At 46.8% G+C, this 18,531-nt stretch overlaps 2 protein-coding genes across 24 annotated transcripts in view; one reads left to right on the top strand and one right to left on the bottom strand.

The window, feature by feature from the left end:
• ZMYM4 (zinc finger MYM-type containing 4) overlaps nt 1-5,782 on the top strand; it is a 52,207-nt gene extending 46,425 nt beyond the window's left edge. For all 10 annotated transcript variants that reach the window (XM_079985213.1, XM_079985215.1, XM_079985222.1 and 7 more), the window contains 4 exons: nt 134-245; nt 1,315-1,563; nt 2,239-2,365; nt 3,924-5,782. In XM_079985213.1, the coding sequence (XP_079841339.1) occupies nt 134-245; nt 1,315-1,563; nt 2,239-2,365; nt 3,924-4,131 (696 nt within the window). In that variant the 3' untranslated portion in view covers nt 4,132-5,782. The remainder of the gene's footprint in view (nt 1-133; nt 246-1,314; nt 1,564-2,238; nt 2,366-3,923) is intronic.
• An 8,759-nt stretch (nt 5,783-14,541) lies between these two features.
• MAP7D1 (MAP7 domain containing 1) overlaps nt 14,542-18,531 on the bottom strand; it is a 58,288-nt gene continuing 54,298 nt past the window's right edge. For all 14 annotated transcript variants that reach the window (XM_079985233.1, XM_079985232.1, XM_079985228.1 and 11 more), the window contains 4 exons: nt 17,559-17,622; nt 17,021-17,129; nt 15,834-16,036; nt 14,542-15,365 (listed from right to left, as the gene is read on the bottom strand). In XM_079985233.1, coding sequence (XP_079841359.1) covers nt 15,355-15,365; nt 15,834-16,036; nt 17,021-17,129; nt 17,559-17,622 — 387 coding nt within the window. In that variant the 3' untranslated portion in view covers nt 14,542-15,354. The remainder of the gene's footprint in view (nt 15,366-15,833; nt 16,037-17,020; nt 17,130-17,558; nt 17,623-18,531) is intronic.

The following is an 18,531-nucleotide window of genomic DNA, read 5'->3' as shown; positions in this document are numbered from 1 at the left end:
GAGAATCACCTCCAAGAATACAGAACCCCACTCCAAAAAATGTTAGGAGGATGGAACTGAATCAGCAGGCTGTGTCTGCACCTTTCTATGTAAACCTCCCAAGTTTTCTGTCATCGTTTTTCTTCTCTTGCAGTACCTATTTGAGAATGGTAGAATAGATAACATTTTTACCGAGCCCTACTCCAGGTTTATGATCGAACTTACAAAACTGTTGAAAATCTGGGAGCCTACAACGCTTCCAAATGGTAAGGAGGTTACTTGTTTTGTCTGTAATGTCATGTGGGCATGTATCGGAAGGGAGAACATAGACTCCAGAGAGGGAGATGGTGGCTTCTAATAAATGAGGGGTGGTCTGTCTTTAGCCTTATATTGTATTTTTTCTTTCTTTTTCACTACAGTCCCTCTGATTCACGGTCACATTCTGTATTTATAAGGCAAGAATGCCAACTTGGCATCTCTTAAAACAATTAAGCCAAAACTGTTTCCATATGAACATGCCTCTTTTCTCCTTTTTCCTTTTTTAAGAGCACCTCTTGAGGGCTGCTTAGGCTGCCCCTGCCTTCAGAGCTGCAGAAATGCTCTTATTTGTGCCCATGCTCTTATTTTTGGCACACCCTCATTTCAGGAACATTCACATGGCACCACCTTTGTTATCTTTTTCTACATTTTGCCCACCAGAGTGTTTGATGGATCATAGATCATTTGCCTGTGTGACTGTTGGCTGCTGGGTTTTTGGCTTTTCCTGTTTGTTGTGGCCTCTGTGCATGTGTGGTTTCTGAGCCTGCACAGAGCAGAATGTAACAATGAAAACATTATTAAAGAAGCAGAGAGTTGAAAATAGAATAGGCTGTTTGTTCTTAGAAGCCAGAAGGCTTATCTCATACCCCTCTCAGAGGAAGAGCAGAACCAAAGTTCCTACATGCGCCACTGCTGTGGCAGTCTGTTGGGAGCAGGTGGGAAAGCAGGAGCTATGCCCCTTGAGCATACACTGGGGGGCAGGGGCTTCCCTCTAAAATCTACCTGTTCTGCTCTAGAGCAGTCTCCTCCAACCTTGTGTTCTCTCAAGGTTTTGGACTACAACTCCCATCAGGCCTAGCCAGTGCATGGGGCAAGTACTCCAAGAACTCTGGTGCTCAGCATGTTGGGGAAGGCTGCACTGGTGCCCGGCTCTCGCTGCAGCAACTTCCTTTAGCCCAGCATTTTGGTGCAAGAGTCCCAGGAGGCGCTTGGTGGTTCACTAGCCACTGGCCACTGGTAAACGACTGACCAGGTTTCTCCTTCCTGTTGTGTGTCCCCTGATCATCTAATCTCCAGGTTACATGTTCTCAAGAATCGAAGAGGAGCACTTATGGGAGTGTAAGCAGCTGGGTGCCTATTCCCCCATCGTCCTCCTGAACACGCTGCTTTTCTTCAACACCAAATACTTCCAGCTCAAGAATGTCAGCGAGCACATGAAGTTGTCCTTTGCCCACGTCATGCGACGCACCCGGACCCTGAAGTACAACACCAAGCTGACTTATTTACGCTTCTTTCCTCCTTTCCAAAAGCAGGAGGTAGAATCAGGTGGGTGAGCTATTGTGGACATTCTTTTCCTGCAGCGCATGGCTTGACTTCCTTGGGTTACCGGGTGTTGCACACAGGCGCGTTGAAATTCTGTACAAGCACAACAATTTACAGAATCCCAGCTTACCGTATTTTTCACTCTATAGGACACACTTTTTCCCTTCTAAAAAGTAAGGGGAAATGTGTGTGCGTCTTACGGAGCGAATGCAGGCTGCGTGGCTAAGCCCAAAGCCAGAACACGGAGACGGAGCACTGCGCAGCGCTCCGTCTCGCTGTTCTAGCTTGGGGATGGTTGCGCAAAGCCTCCGCAGGGCAGCGGGGTGAAGGCACCCCGCTGCCCTGCGGAGGCTTCAAAGGCTGTCCCCGAAGCCAGAACAGCAAGAGGCTATCCCAGAAGCCAGATTCCTCTTGCTGTTCTGGCTTCTGGGGTACAGAATTTTTTTCTTCTTGTTTCCTCCCCCCCAAACTAGTTGCGTCTTATTGTCCAGTGTGTCCTATAGAGCGAAAAATACGTTACTCCTTTTAAAACGTTGGCCACTTACAAAGGCGACCCTGCATGGAAGAGTAACAAAAGCAATTGCTACTCCTAATTAGTTTTCTGTGCCAAAAACTAATGATTTTGTTCTTGTGCCATTGCCCTCTTTCCTCCCTCCTCCCTCCCTGCTCCATCTCTAGATAAATTAGTAGGGAAAAGAAAACGCCACGAGGGCGAAGATGTCCCAACAGTGGTGGAAATGGTCGAGAACACTGACAACCCCTTGAGATGCCCAGTTCGGCTCTATGAATTCTACTTGTCAAAGTGGTGAGTGATGCTGCCTTTCTTTCCTGCCTTCCCTCTCTTTCCTCCTCCAGCAAATCAGTGCTCAGAGGCTCCCCTTGCAGCGAGAGAGTTTGGAGTTGGTTACAAAGAAATGGACCAATTCCCATCAAGCCTTCTCTTGCAGGAACTCAACTGCAAACACAGCTGAATCAGTAAGTGGGAGGGGAGCAGGTGCACCCTAATACTACACGTTGCCCTGATCCCAGTCAGCTGCACAGGTCAGAGAACCTGTTCCTTTGTGTTTCTACGTTAGTTTTTAATGGAGGCCCTTGGAGGACAAATTGAACTCTTGGGCAGTAACCCTAGGCTGTAGCTTCTCTTCTTTTGAACTCCATCACACTATTGGCCATTTCTCCTTTTGATACCTAATGCAGAGAATCTGAGCTGTGAATCAAGAAGGCATCCATCTCTGCTCATCCATTAATAATAATAATAATAATAATAAATAATAATAATAATAATAATAATAATAATAATAATAATAATAATAATTTATTATTTATACCCCGCCCATCTGGCTGGGTTTCCCCAGCCACTCTGGGCAGCTTCCAACAAAATATTAAAATACAATGGTCTGTTAAACATTGAAAGCTTCCCTAAACAGGGCTGCCTTCAGATGCTTCAGGTATCCTTTGGCAAGCGATCTCATAGGGTCAGCCCTTCCCCCCGCTGCATGTGCTGTGGAGGGATCAGAAAACCCTGATCAGAAATCATCTGTGTGCATCCATGCTGAGCTGTGCACATGTACAGGTGGTCATAAGGATGACTTTATTTATCTATTCATTCAGCCATTCATTCTCCGCCTATCTGGCTGGGTTTCCTGAATAAATTCAGGGTGTCAATCTCTGCATTCATTTGTATGTGTATTGACTGCACACCCATTCTGTGGTGTGAATTCATGAAGGCAAAATAGCTGCATTTCTGTGCACTAAGTTGTCTTCCGAACATGAAAGAAGATGATGTAGAAATGTGTCTACCATCCTAGCCTTGTTGATCATGGGCATTTTGTAATATCCCTTTCGTCCCTATTTCCTACCACACCCCCACTTTGATTAGAGTAGTTTGGGATTCCACCTCATAACCACTTGCATCAGCCTGGATGTGTGAAGAAATAAAATGCAAAGAACAGCACTGAAAATTGCCAAAGAAGCACACAGCTAAGCATTAACTTTACACATGTTCTACATTACATATGAACTGGGCTAATACTGACTTGCTTTGCAAGCCCTTTGGGAGGATTTCTGAGGTAATAATATGGGAAGCATTTGAGACATTCCCCAAAGCGTAATATAATGGAAGGCCTTGCATGCACTGGCTGTGTAGGGAAAGAGAAATAGATACTTTATACCCTTTAAAATCTGCTAATTTCATTGGCTGCCCTCCCATCCTTTGCATCACTTCCTGTTGTCCTTCCCACTCCTAGCTTCTGCGTTCAGTCATACTTTGTTGCCTAGCTTTCTGCCCCGAATTCTTCCTTGAACCTGTGTTTTCTGTGGACTGTCTCAGCGCCGCCTTCTTACATGAGCCTCTGTTCCCACAGTTCTGAAAGCGTGAAGCAGAGAAGTGATGTCTTTTACCTCCAGCCAGAGCGTTCGTGTGTCCCCAATAGCCCCATGTGGTATTCCACTATGCCAATAGATCCTGGGACTTTGGACATCATGTTGACGCGTATCCTTATGGTAAGGGAGGTGCACGAAGAACTTGCCAAAGTCAAACCAGAGGACTCTGACCCTGAGCTTTCAGACTAAAGTTGGGCAAAGGGGGGCATTATCTCTTTTGGGGTTTGTTTTTGTTTCTTTCCCTTTCCAATACACCTTGCAAAAGCACCAAACTGTGAACGCATCCATCCTTTGGAAGACTTCCTCCGTCACATCACACAAACCGTCAGGAGGAGCAGCACGAGCTGTGACAGAGTGCAAATAAGAATCAAAGGACAGAAAACAGCCCAAAGCGCAAGAAAACGGAGGGCTCAGTGGCTGCATTTGATCCTGAAAACGCTTTCTTAAGATGAGCTTGATGCTTGTCCCGCCTCCTCCCCTCCTCAAAACAAAGTGGTGCTTGTATCAATTGTTACCCGTTAAGGATTTTTTTTTTCCTTAGAGGGAATCCTGTTGTGTACGTCCTTTCCTTCTAACCATGGAAGCAAAGAAAGCTAGATTAAACCCCTGGGTGCTTTTGCAATGTAGCTGCTGCCCACAGCTGTGTGGGGTTTTCCTAACAATTACTGTAGGATGCGAAGCAGAACGTAGTAAGGTGGAAACCAATGGAAATTCTGTCTGTAAGATAAACACACCCATTTTCCATCATTGTTCTCCCCCCACTTTTTTATTCTTTTTTTTTTTTCAAGAGAGGGAAAAAGAAAACACCTCAAATTGGATGTTCAAAGAGACAGTTTCAGCCAGAAGCTGGGGCAAAGGACTCAGCTTAGTGGGGTGCTGTGAAATTCCCTCCCTTTTGAAACTGTGGGTCTGTTGCATCCCTCACTGAGCAGCAGAGTAAAGCTGAGCATCCTTTCAGATCACTGTGTTGAGACAGGAAATGCCTGTGTGTGTGTGTGTGTGTGTGTGTGTAGGCACTCCCAACTACAACAAACAGGGTTGACACAGGAACACGCACACCCCACACCATTATACTGGTATCAAATGCCAAGGTACACAGCATCGGTTCTGGAGGAATTGTGCTCCCTGTTCTGTTCCTCCCTTTTCATTTTTTCTCCAAACCATCTCAGTGGCAGCTTCTCCACTTCTTTGTCTCCCTTCTGTGATAAAAATTTTTTTTGTATACCTCCTGGAGGGGTGAGGGTTTGTGGGCCTCGCAATTTTATTTTAATTATCGCACCCTTAAAAAAAGGAGCCCAGCTACAAAATGATACTTGGGTGATCCTTCGGTGAAAAAGGACATGAGGCCCAAATTTAGAAGAGAACTTCTGGTATCCTGACTGTTAGGCTTTTACTACCACCACCACCACCCCAGTCAAAATCCTTCCACATGATAAAAAATGCAGGGTGCTTATCCAAAGGTCAAATGCATTTCACCAATCCCCTCCTCATGTGTTAGACTGTATTTTCTCAGTCTTGCAGTTCAGTTGGAAAGCCAACCTATTTTTTAAAAACAGAAAATAGTATGTTTTTATTGGCAGTTTTGTCCAGCCACCACCTTCCTTTTTTAAAAAAGAAATCCTCTAGTTGAAAACCTCTCCAGGGTTGAACACCTTGTGTGTGTGTGTGTATGTGTGTGTTTGAGTTATTATTTTTAACAGTATCAAAGGTAACAACAAAATAAGATCAGAAAGTAGTCCTCTTTTGCCGTTGTGTACTTGATAGTCCTGTCCCCTGCCTGTAATGAAGTTCACTAGTGTATTTTTGAAATACAGAAAAATGTGTGAAATAGGGTTTTTTTTTTTAAAAAAAAAGCACCTGCCCCGCCCCCCAATTTCTGTATAATTCTGATTTTATCTCTCTCTTCCCCATCCCACAATGTTTTTGTTGCTTCTGAACAGAAATCCCATGTTTCACTGTATAGCCTGAGGTAAAAATTTGGAGAGTGGAAGGGAGGAAAAGTTGTTACTGGGTTGTGACCTTTTTCCAGTAAACTTTCCACAGTTTGAAGTACATGAATTTTTCTAGGTGTTTAAAACGCTAATTTCCCCCCAATTCCTCCACCCACCCATCCCTTTTTACCCCTTGTAGCTGTATGAATAAGTAGTTGAATAGCAGATACACTGTTATGGATTACAACATCAAAATATGTTTTTCTGGAACTTAAAAAAAAAAATAAAAGTCCCTCACATTTTTTTTAAAAAAAGATGAGAGCTTTTTTGTTTTGTTTTTTTTAAACAAACAGGTACAATCAATTTACTGTGTGACTATAAAAAAAAGAAATGTTTTTTAAAAGTGGTGTCTTGGTTGCATGTAAATTGTCCTCCTATGAGTCTATAATTGAGAAGCCCACAGTAGGTGGGAAGACCCTCAGACATGCAGCTATATCTGTCTGTCAGACTGTTTTGTGTTCTCCTTAGAAATTTGTGTGGATTTCTTTGTTTTTCTGTTCCTGCAGGGAATAAGCAGCAAGGGAATATATCCAAACCATCTTGTTGAATTTTTAAAAAATCTTTCCCCAGTTTTTCCCCTTGGTAGAACTTAACACAAAGGTTCCCCTAGAATAAAACAGTATATTTGTATACGATGGATGAGTTTTAAGTTTTCTTTCTGCCTCTGAAGTTCCCCAGAGGAATTTTTGTTTCTTACTCTTAAGGAAAACATAGGGCCCTCCTTGAAGTTTGGCTACTGGAGCTGTGGGGACTCTGGACCTCTTAAGAGCTACGGCCCTGTATCTGTTCAGGCAGAAACTTCAGGAGGAAGAGACAATGAGATCCGTCTACAGATGGGAGAAAGGCTTTGGTAGCTCTTCGGATTTTTTTTTTTCCCAGTTAAAAAGGGCCACGTTTGCTAGTAGTAAACTTGGGGGGCAGACAAAATGTGGGGTCAGAGACAGATATAGTAGCGCAGCAGCCGTGACACTGCTTTTGTGCAGCAGGCCACATTCCAGCCTTGCAGGAACACGGTTTTTACAGTCATTCACAAACCCATATACACAAGAGGCATTATCGCTGTTCATTCTAGCCAGGCAAAAGCACGTGAGAGCATAGAGCAGGGCTCACAAGAGACTGCAAGGTCCCATGTACCATATGAATATGCTCATTCATAACTGGTGAGCTTTAAGAAGCCAGCAAGTTGGTGTGGGGAGCTGCTGAAGTCCTCTCAGAGAGAGTAGGCAGGAGCCCAAGTCTGACAGTCCCCTTCTCATCCTGTAATCGCAGACTTGAAGGGGACTGAATTTTCTCAAGACACCTACAAAACCAACAGCAGACAAAACTCCTCCAAGCTGCCTTTTTGGAAAACAGTTAAGTTAAAAGCCTGCTTTGTGTTTGGGAGCACAAAGGAGGGCTCTGCTTACTGCACAGCAGGCAAAATGCTGTTGGGAATGTAAGAGGGCCCCAAGTTATACTCTCTTCAACAGTGCGGTTTTTGTTAATACTCTGCAAAACCTCATTGGTGTCTGCCCATCAAGGGTGGGTGAGAATAGTCACTAGGTACTTCACCAATTATGAACTTCCTTAATGCATTGAAAGCAATCCATACACTGGTATAAATGAAGGTTTTATTAAAACAGTTGAATACAGTAACCAATATGAGCTAAAAAGGTTTTCCAGAAGAGGACACTGACTAGACTTGACTGTAGGTGGTAACACTGGTGCAGCTCTTATTCTGTGATACTGAGCACTCAAGGTGGTCCATATAGTAGACATTACTGACATCATGAAGGCAACAACCAATTAAGACCATGAGTAAATAGGTATCTAGTGACATGTTTTTGGTTGGCAGTGTTACTACAGGATGGCCTGATTCCTGCTTTGCAATAAAAAAAGTTCTGTAATTTGTTGGGATTATATGATATCACTTTGCCCTTTTGGCTGGTAACTGATAAAACTGGCTGTCTGGCAGGCCAACAACATTCATATTAAGCAAATGTTTTTTGCTATTAAAGTTTGCTTGCCCCTGGCGTGTATCCTATGTGCTATGGACATCTCAATTTTTAACTGGCTGTTCATGAGTTGCTATCATTTCACATAAACTAGCAGAAAAAAACAAACAAACCCCAAGCTCTGTATTAGTTCAGGTAAGGCATCTAGCACTACTGCTCCAATTGTGGTTGCAGCGTTACTACAACTGGCACCCCTGCGGCACCTGGGATGAAAAAAAGACAAAAGAGATTAGAAATTGCAAATCTGAGTGGATAAAGCCCAAGCCCTGCTTCACTCCCCTAAATGGTGGACATTGCTGTACTACTTAATTGCAACATGGCAAAAAGGCTACCACCAGCAAAGACAGTTGCTGACATCATTTCCCCAGCCACCGATTCAGCTGCAGTGTAACCTGAGCAGTGTTAGAAATTCAGATATATAAGCTAATCCTAAAATGGTGCCTTAAAGCTAGGTTACGGTTGCCACAATGGAATGTCTTGCAGTTATTAATAATAATTTCATTTCAATACCACTTTATATTTTAAAGGAAAAAAATCTCAAAAGTGGTTTACAACACATTAAAACATCAAATAAAACAATCCAGCATATAACAAATTTCAAGCTTCAAGATCTTTCTCTAAGTGGCATTTTGCTTCAACATATTTATTTACCTATATAGCATAGCAGAAGTATTCAGGAAGCCAGTGTGCCATAGTGGTTAGAATTAACCTGGGAGATCATGTCTTAAATCCCCACTCAAGTCATGAAGCTCGCTGGGTGACTTTGGGCCAGTCACAGTCTCTTAATCTACCTCACAGGGCTGTTGTAGGGATTAACTGAGGAGGTATATAAACCATGTACTGTACTCCTTGGAGGAAGAGGTCGGATAACAATGCAATAAGCTCTTCTTCTTACCTGCTTAAGGCTGAAGGGGTCGGCCAGATTGAGATGTCAGTCGCCAACCTGGCATCCAGAGCTCTCCACATGGTTGCAATTGGACCAGCCTGGGGAATTTCTAGCATTGAACCCAAGGTTCCAACTGCAAAAGGGATACCAGTTGCAGCAACCCATGCCGTTACAAGAACATACAACTGCGGTGCATTATTTTAATAATTTGTAGACTATCCTTCAACGAAAGTTCAGCATGGTGAAAAACTGACAGTAAATATCAATAACATCATAATAAATCAGCAGCTGCCTACCTAATATTTAGACACTTAAAACTTGAAGGTGGGGCTGCCCAGCTGTCAAAATGCCTTGTTGAGCTTTGTGAGTCTTCCATTTTAATGAGCATTCTCTGCAGCAGCAGTCCCCACCCCGCTTAAAATATTGGAGCAAGTGGGTAGCTGCTTCAAGTACATTTGCAAAGGATTTCTTCATTGTGCTGCCTATGTCCAGGGTGCAAAGGGGAGGTGTGGAGATGCTCACAAGGCCCTTTATGATCCCCCCCCCTTTATGCTCTGTACCCAGATGTCGGAGGCTAGCAAATGGCTCTGTGATCCTCCCAGGTGCTTCTTTGCATCAGTGCATGCAAGGGGCAGGGATTCTTCCAGCTTGTTATTGGGCACCTTGGAAGCTGCTCAAGTGGGCTTGGTCTTTTGGCCAAGCTGCACATATGGCATCAAATGTGGAGCAGGTTTGGGGAAAACAGCCCTGCAAATCCAACGATCCTGTGCCAGGCCAAATTTGGCTTGTAATAATAATAATAATAATAATAATAATAATAATAAATTTTATTTATATCCCGCCCTCCCCAGCCGAAGCCAGGCTCAGGGCGGCTAACAACAATAAAACAGTACAAAAGTACAGCACAAACAACAATCTAAAATCATTCATTATAAAATTAATTAAATTCAAGCCACTGGCCACCATTGGGCCAGAGCTCCGCGAAGATTGCCGAGGGAGGGAGTCAGGCTGTGCCCTGGCCAAAGGCCTGGCGGAACAGCTCTGTCTTGCAGGCCCTGCGGAAAGATGTCAAGTCCCGCAGGGCCCTAGTCTCTTGTGACAGAGTGTTCCACCAGGTCGGAGCCACAGCCGAAAAAGCCCTGGCTCTAGTTGAGGCCAGCCTAACTTCTCTGTGGCCTGGGACCTTCAAGATGTTTTTATTTGAAGACCGTAAGTTTCTCTGTGGGGCATACCAGGAGAGGCGGTCCCGTAGGTATGAGGGTCCTAGGCCGTATAGGGCTTTAAAGGTTAAAACCAGCACCTTAAACCTGATCCTGTACTCCACCGGGAGCCAGTGCAGCTGGTATAGCACCGGATGAATGTGATCTCACAGCGAAGACCCCGTAAGGAGTCTCGCTGCAGCATTCTGCACCCGCTGAAGTTTCTGGGTCAGTCTCAAGGGCAGCCCCACGTAGAGCGAGTTACAATAATCCAGTCTGGAGGTGAACGTCGCGTGGATCACAGTGGCTAGGTCAGGGCGAGAGAGGTAAGGAGCCAAATGCTTAGCTTGGCGGAGATGGAAAAATGCCGCCTTTGTTATAGCTGCAATCTGCGCCTCCATGGAAAGGGAGGTGTCGAAGATTACACCAAAACTCTTAACGGACGGTGCTGGCACTAATTGCGCCCCCGCAAGAGATGGAAGTTGCCCCCCCAATCCCATATTGTCCCATCCCAGCCACAGGACCTCTGTCTTCGAAGGATTTAGCTTCAACCGGCTCCCACGTAACCATCCAGCCACAGCTTCCAAACATCTGGTCAGTGTGTCTGGGGCCGAGTCAGGATGGCCATCCATCAACAGATAGAGTTGGGTGTCATCGGCATACTGATGGCAACCCAGCCCAAAACTCCGGACAAGCTGGGCAAGGGGGCGCATAAAGATGTTGAAAAGCATCGGGGAGAGTATCGCACCCTGAGGTACTCCACACACCAAGGAGTGGCGCGATGACAATTCCCCCCCAAGCGCCACCCTCTGTCCCCGACCAGAGAGAAACGAGCGCAGCCATTGAAGGACTGTGCCCTGGATCCCCACGTCGGCAAGGCGGTGGTCCAGAAGTTCGTGATCAACCATGTCGAAAGCTGCTGACAGATCTAGAAGAATCAGCAGCCCCGACCCACCTCGATCCAGCTGTCTACGAAGACCATCTGTTAGGGCAACCAGAGCCGTCTTGGTCCCATGACCAGCGCGGAAGCCGGACTGGAATGGATCCAGAGCCGATGTTTCATCCAGAAACCCACCAAGCTGTTCAGCAACCGCTCTCTCAATCACCTTACCCAGGAACGGAAGATTCGAAACCGGGCGGTAATTGGATATATCTAAAGGATCTAATGATGTTTTCTTTAAGAGCGGGCGCACCACTGCCTCCTTCAGTTCCCCTGGGAATGTCCCCGTGCCAAGGGACAAATTGATGATATCCCCCAGGAGGGCCCGCACCTCGTCTGGACATGCTCTAATCAGCCAAGACGGGCACGGGTCGAGAGGACAGGTGGTGGGCTTTCCAGCTCGGAGGAATCTGTCCACATCGGCTGGGGATATCCGGTCGAAGTGGTCCAATACTGGACCCGAGGACAGTCGAGGGGCCTCCAGTTCCTTTATTGTATCCAAATTGGCAGGGAGGTCATGGCGGAGCAACAAGACCTTCTCCGCAAAAAAGCTCACAAATGCCTCACAGCTGTGTGTCAAATTGTTATTTAAATTTGGCTGTCCCTCAAGGGACGTTAAAGACCTGATTATACTAAATAATTGCGCCGGGCGAGAGCTAGCGGATGCAATGGAGGCCGAGAAGTAAGACTTCTTAGCAGCTTTCACCGCCATCTCGTAGGTTTTCATAAAAGCCCTATAAGATGTTCTTGAGGCTCCGTCATGGGCACCCCGCCATACTCGCTCTAGACGTCTGAGGTCCCGCTTCATTTTCCAGAGCTCCTCGGTAAACCAGGGAGCCCGGTTTCTGCGGGGTCGCAGAGGGCGCTTAGGTGCGATCTCATCGATGGCTGCCAGGAGCTGGATATTCCAGCCCTCAACAAGCTCAATGAGTCGCCAGGGGGAGCAAGGTCCCGCAAGGCTTGGCGGAATCTATCAGGGTCCATCAGCCTCTGCGGGCGAGCCCAAATCGGCTCGCCACCTAAGCAGGGTGGGGGTGGAAAGTCAATCCTGGCTTTCAGAGCGTAGTGATCAGACCATGGCACCTTCATCGAAGGAGACATGATCACATCTATACCTACGCCAAAGATCAAATCCAGCGTGTGGCCTGCTTGATGTGTGGGGCCCGAAACAAACTGGGAGAGCCCTAGTGTTGTAGGCTAAAAGCTCCCAATGCCTAGTCTAGGGGCAAACCGGTAGGGGCTTGCCAGGATTTTGGACAGGCATCTTTCCCAGCTGAATCCACGAGACTGTAGATTGAACGTGGGACCCACCACTGAGCCCTTCCCCATAGCTTGGAATACCTGCCTGTTTTTGAGCACCTCACACTCGGAGCGAGATTCCCCTCCAGGACCAACACAGTACACATGGACAAACTACAGAGCAGATAGGAGGATGCCGTGACCCTCCAGAGGCTGTTGGGACCCAACTCTCAACAGCTCCATCCAGCATGGCAATTAGACAGGAATCTGGGAATTGAAGTTTAGCGCCATCTGCAGGGCTACAGTTGGCTCCCCATCCCTGTGATAAAGCAAGTTACCATGGAGAAGGGTTTGAGGAGGCGGAGAATAGCAAACTGTCTCTGGCCCACTCAAGCCACAAAATAAAAATTACAAGCGTGGGCAGCAAAATCCTTAAAAGGAAACATCTGCTGCATTTTTAGCTGGAGGAAGGAATTTAAAAAGGAGAACTCACTTTGTTTCTTCACAGTCTTTAATCTCCTTTCTACCAAGTGTGACAAAATTTAGTAGTCCCCAAGAGGGAGCTGGACACATGCACAAGGCAGCATCAAGTGTACAGGCACCAACCCTTGGAGATGGCAGCATCTATCTCTAGAAAGTAACTCAAAGCAAGCCTAGAAAGGATGAGTTACCGGTAATTACAAATCAAGAGATAGGACTATTCAGCGGCCTCTCACTTCAGTGACCTGGATGAGGATGCAAGAACCAAAATGGATTGAGTCAGGATGCCTAATCTGTGGCCTTCCCATTACTCCTGAAAAGAACTGGCCCTACTGGCTGGGACTCATGAGAGGAACCATCTCTGCATTTCACACTAGAACCTTGCTCCAAAATACATTTGCTCCCAAGTAAGTCACACTGGTTTCCAATTCATGTTTAGGATTATTCTTTTAAGGTTGCTGTCTCCAGCTGCTACTCAAAATGCAAACCCTTTTTTTGCCCGCTTGGAAAACAGACAGAAGCCCATTTCATCCAGATGTTGAACCCAAACTTGTAGAACTGTTACCATTGCAGCTTTTCTCCAAAGCATGGAAACTACTTGGACATTTCCAGGTATCAATTAGATCTCAAGGTCTAAAACCACCGTGGAAGGGAGAGGAGGTGAGAGCTCATTTGAAGAGCTCAGCTGGTGCTCCAAACAAGCAATGCAGAGAAATGGAAACGTCCAGAACCATCAATGCTGAAACAATCTCGCATTCAGCACTCCATCAAGAGTTTCAGCCAGCAGGCAATGCAAACAGGATGTGGCCTACTGGGGAAATTGCGTCCCTCGCCCTGACTAGGGGTAAAAAAGAGGGGAGTGGGAAAATAACTTTGAAACCATCTTCTTCGCTTCTCTAACAGTAACAAGAACCTTGAAAACTGAGCTCCAAAGAAAGCCAGCTCACAAGGCTGTTTGCAGGACAAACAGGATTCCAGCTTCCCCATCCCAACCTCTCCCGCCTGCAGATGCTCTCTGCTCTGCGCTCTATTAAGTAGGGTTGACATATGTCTGCAATTTCCTGGACATAGAGGGATTTGGCCATCGAAAACAGTGCCCGGGTGGAAAATCGTTAAAATGTCCAGGAAAATCCAGACGTATGGCAACCCATGTCGGAAGTGTAGATTTTTGGCAAATTTCCTAAAAATAGCTCAAAACCGTAATTTGTTTTTTGAGATTTTGGCAACCCTGTATTAAGAAGTCCGCAGGAGGGGACGGCAGGGCCAGCAACAGACAGCAGCCTCTGCCAATTGCAACAGGTGTGGGAGGGGGGCTCTCCCCTCACCCACGCTGCATGCACACAATTCCCACCCCCACCCCATTTCTCAGGTTTTGATTCCTCCGGAAGGTGTGGAAGAAAAGGTGAAACTTCAGCGGCTTCTTCTCTTTAGGTATTTCTTTGTAAGGATCCCGCTGGCTCTCTGCCAGGCTCTCGGGCAAGTGGCAGCTCCCTCTCCTCTAGCAAGCTTCTGATGGGTTTTTAGTCAGTTGGTGGTTGTCTCGGTTTTCTTGTGCTGCTTATTGTTAGGTTTGTGGTTCGTGTGTCTAATGCAATCGTTGCCTTACGCCTAAACTGACCACCAGAGCATCAAAATTACTAAGGCTGTGTGCATACTATTCCATCTGCTTCTCTCTACCTGTCTCCAGGATCTGAATTGCTCCATCGCCCTGGGATGGAGAACATGGCTACTGTCCCATAGCTCCAAACCACTGTAAACTGTAGGAGTAAACTGTCCTGGAGGTGGCATGAGGTTGCTTACTGTCCCAGTCCTTCCAGCGGGTAAACCCAGCACAGCCTGCAAACATCCAGCCCAAAGAAGAGATGCCACCTGCCATTTCTCCATTTTATTGTCCACAAAAGGTTGTTCAGATGCATAATACTGTCACAATGACTCTGAGCGAAACACAGCCCCAGCCATCGCACACACGAAACACATACACACACAGAAACAGCAGCACCCAAAAAAAGCACAGTGTGTAGGACAACGGCAGTTGTTGAGTGGCTAATGGTGCACGCGCGTGCACACACACACACACACACCTGCAGGTATTCTGGCTGGGACCAATAGTGAGAGTTTAAATTAGAAATCTAGACACTTTCCATTGGCTGTAACAGGCAGACACGCAGACACACACACACACACACACACACATACTCACACTCCTGCACACAGACCCCAACCGTGTACAAGGGATCCAATCTCCCCTGCCATGACTCAGCCCACATTTAAAAAAATTAACCCACCAAAGACATCTCCCATGAATACATGTTTTGGGGCAGCGATACCACAGAGGTAACTGCTTGCGTAATCCCATGCTAACACTGAAGTTTATGTACATTATTAACATCCTTTGTACCCAGCCAGTTAAATAACTATGTGATTATATCGTCTGGGATGAGCTATGGGTTGAGGGTCAGTCTGATAAGGTGCATATTAAAAAAATAATCATAATCATAAAATGAGAACAGTAAGAGAAAAGAGAAGAGTCCGTGGGGCTGGGCCGCCCCCAGCCTGGCTCCTGACACCTCCTCGATCCTTGCAGGTTGGGGAGCCTTGGGCTGATCTTCTGGTTAGAGCTAGCCTGGAGTTGGCACCTTGTTTGCACCCATCCTTTGGGGTGGGGGAGGGTGGCGTCGCTGCTTTACAGAACCTCTGCAGGAGAGAAAAAAGTTAAAAAGGGATCAGAGAGACTTGGAAGAGCTGCAGAGGATCTTCTAGCCTGCCTCCTGCCTCCAAAAAAGAATCAACCAAAACCAGCTGCTGAGCTCCTGCCATTTAGGAACTGATTATGGCTTTTCACAAGCACCAAGAAGCCTTGGCTTCTGGAATCAGTGTAACAGGCAATGCTGCGGTAGGTGGACCATGTTTACCACTAGGCCAGCTTCAACGGTTATGTGCTAATTCACAAAGCCCTGAACAACTTGGGCCCATAGGACCTTAAGGACCGTTTGATCCCAATAAAAGTTCACATCCTCTGCACTGACTCCCAGACCATTTGCCTGCCCGCCACTGCCTCTATTTAGGGCATTTGTTGGGCCAGTTTTTTTGCATATGAAGCATGCCCTTTAACTTGCTTAAAGCTCCTGAACGTTGCAGGACAAAGAAGGGGCAGCCCCTCACCTGTGATCTGTGGGGGCTTTGCTACTGCCTTGCTGAGGAAGGGCTCCTTGTTGGCAAAAGGCAGGATGGGCTCGCCAGCCATGCTCAGCCCGGGGCTCACGGGGTGCTCCCGCCCGCTGGGCTCCTTGGGGGAGGAAAAGCCGTTCTCGTGCTTGCTGGGCTGCAGGCCGTTCACCAGGGACAGGGCAGGAGCCACAGGACAGCTGCAACCAAAAGAGAGGGGAGGGTGTCAAATGGAGATGCGGCAAACAAAGGCCCGTCTCAAAGAGGGAAGAAGAAAGGTAGGCGGGTGGCAGTATACAACAAAAAAAGAAGAAAATCCTGTACCAGAGAGAGTGGAAAACTGCAATCAAAATCAAGCCCTCCTCAAGTTGCATACACTGCACAATCTGCTCTGCTCCTGGTAACACTAACTAACACACACACACACACACACACACACACACACACTTCATCTGAGTTCTGAGATTACACCAAGCACTGTCCACTTATTTTTTGGCCTATCTGCAACCATAAGGACTAGTAACCTGCTTTTTTTTAAAGGAAAGTATTCAGAATTGTGTATTCTGAATAAAGTATTCAGTAATGGGCAGAATATGCAGACACTGCACCATGGGAAAAGCACAACAACTCGTACAAATGCTTTTGTCCCCACTGGAATCCCCTAGGCACGACCATGTGAGAGCATCTAGTCTTAAGGCTAGTTACCCCAGATAAAGGTTCTGGTGATCCAAAGAATGTTGGTCTTGTTGTCTGTGTTACAATAAAGTACCCTTTCCCAACCTAGTGCCCTCCAGTTGTTTTGGATTGCAATTCCCATCAGCCTGCTGAAGAGAATTGTAGCCCAAAACATCTTGGGCGAGGCTATAATAAACCATCTTCTGGCAATGTGTTTAAAATCCCTCTCTGTCGCTTGGTTTATTCTGCTTCCCACAAACTCCACAGGTCACACAACCGTGATGAAGAAGGACAGGAAGCCCTGGGGAAGAGTAGCACTATAGATGCTTCTCCTGCCCCTGGTGGTCCTTTGCACATGAGATCCCCTCTCCCCCCCGGCCTGCCATGTACACATTCCTTCATTTTGGTGTAGGAAGGATCTCAGGGAAGTAGCAACTATGCTGCTCCTGTAAGAGAGGAACTGGCACCAACTTGAGCTAAGAACATGTCACTCCTGCTGTAGGTGGTACCTGTGCTGGGTCCCCTCAGGGGCTGGCCCCTTGCGACCGGCTGGACTTGACGCCTGCATTTCAGGCAGTTCCTCTTCCTTGGGAAGGCTTCCAGGGCGCTTTTCTCCATCTGGGAATGTAGGGAAAGAGGTTGTTATGAGCTACAAGAGGCCTTTGAATCCAGGGACAGAGACCTCAGCCATGCAACCCTCTGAGGCAGGCTCAGGCTTCAACTCGTTTGCTACAAACCTTTTCAATTGCTTGGAAGTGCTACAAAGACTTCCTTGGCCAAGTTATGCCCTCTTCCTGGGCAAGCCCATCTCACTGTCTGTGTCCAGATGCTTGCAAGTCAGGTCTTTGCTACCTGTGACTGCAGCTCCCTCTCCGTGACTATTTGTTATGGACACAACCTGGACAAAAGTATAGCTGACTAGAGAGTGGGCAATATCCTGGAGTTAGAACCTGGATTCAGAACTGCAGGGGGCCAGATTCTAAAACCATCCTGTGATCCTGCCCTTTCATAATTAGCAGAGCATCCGGTACAAGGGGGGGTTCTCACCTGTGTCTGCCTCGCCCTCTTGTTTCCCTTCCTTCCCATTCACAAGTTTCTTGTTGTCTTTCTTCTGCAAAAACAAATGCCAACTGTTAAATTTGCCCGATTCTCCAGGTAGTAAGAGGGAGAAAATCTGTTACTGTATTTGTTCATGGATAGGGATAAATACACTACATATAAGGTTCCTATGTTGTTTTAGCAGCTCAAAGGATCAGCTGTAATTTCACTGTACAACATGGAGCAGGGGGGTCCTGCGTGCTGGAGACCAACAATGCTAAAATGTACTTCTAGTGACATGTAAAGGTAAAGGTAAAGGGACCCCTGACCATTAGGTCTAGTTGTGACCGACTCTGGGGTTGCGGCGCTCATCTTGCTTTATTGGCCGAGGGAGCCGGGGTACAGCTTCCCGGTCATGTGGCCAGCATGACTAAGCCACTTCTGGTGAACCAGAGCAGTGCACGGAAACGCCGTTTACCTTCCCGCCGGAGTGGTACCTATTTATCTACTTGCACTTTGACATGCTTTTGAACTGCTAGGTTGGCAGGAGCAACGGGAACTCACCCCGTCGTGGGGATTCGAACCGCCGACCTTCTGATCAGCAAGTCCTAGGCTCTGCGGTTTAACCCACAGCGCCACCCACGTCGCCTAGTGAAATGTACTTCTAACAAAATTTAACTCTATGAAATAAATCGATCCTATGAAATAAATTGAACTACGTTAGTCATGTCCAATAGATTACAGCCCACACTGGCTTTGTATTTTTGTAATGAACAAGTAAATCTGACTGACTGACTACTGTACTGTCATCCTGTCCCAGAGGCCATGGAGAGAGCAGGTCTGGAACAAGCACTGGAGAAGTTAAGCTTGGCCCGTTTTGTTTCCTGGGGTAGAAGTAGGCCCGCCTTGCCTTCCAGGAGGTCCTGCTAAGGTCCCTGGGATGAAGAGCTCAAGGGCCCAGAGAGTGTCTGACCATGAGATG

Source organism: Podarcis cretensis (assembly GCF_951804945.1).
Source record: "Podarcis cretensis genome assembly, chromosome: 8".
Lineage (NCBI taxonomy): Eukaryota > Metazoa > Chordata > Lepidosauria > Squamata > Lacertidae > Podarcis > Podarcis cretensis.
Note: the sequence above shows the minus strand (reverse complement) of the source record. Positions and strands in the feature narration are given on the sequence as shown.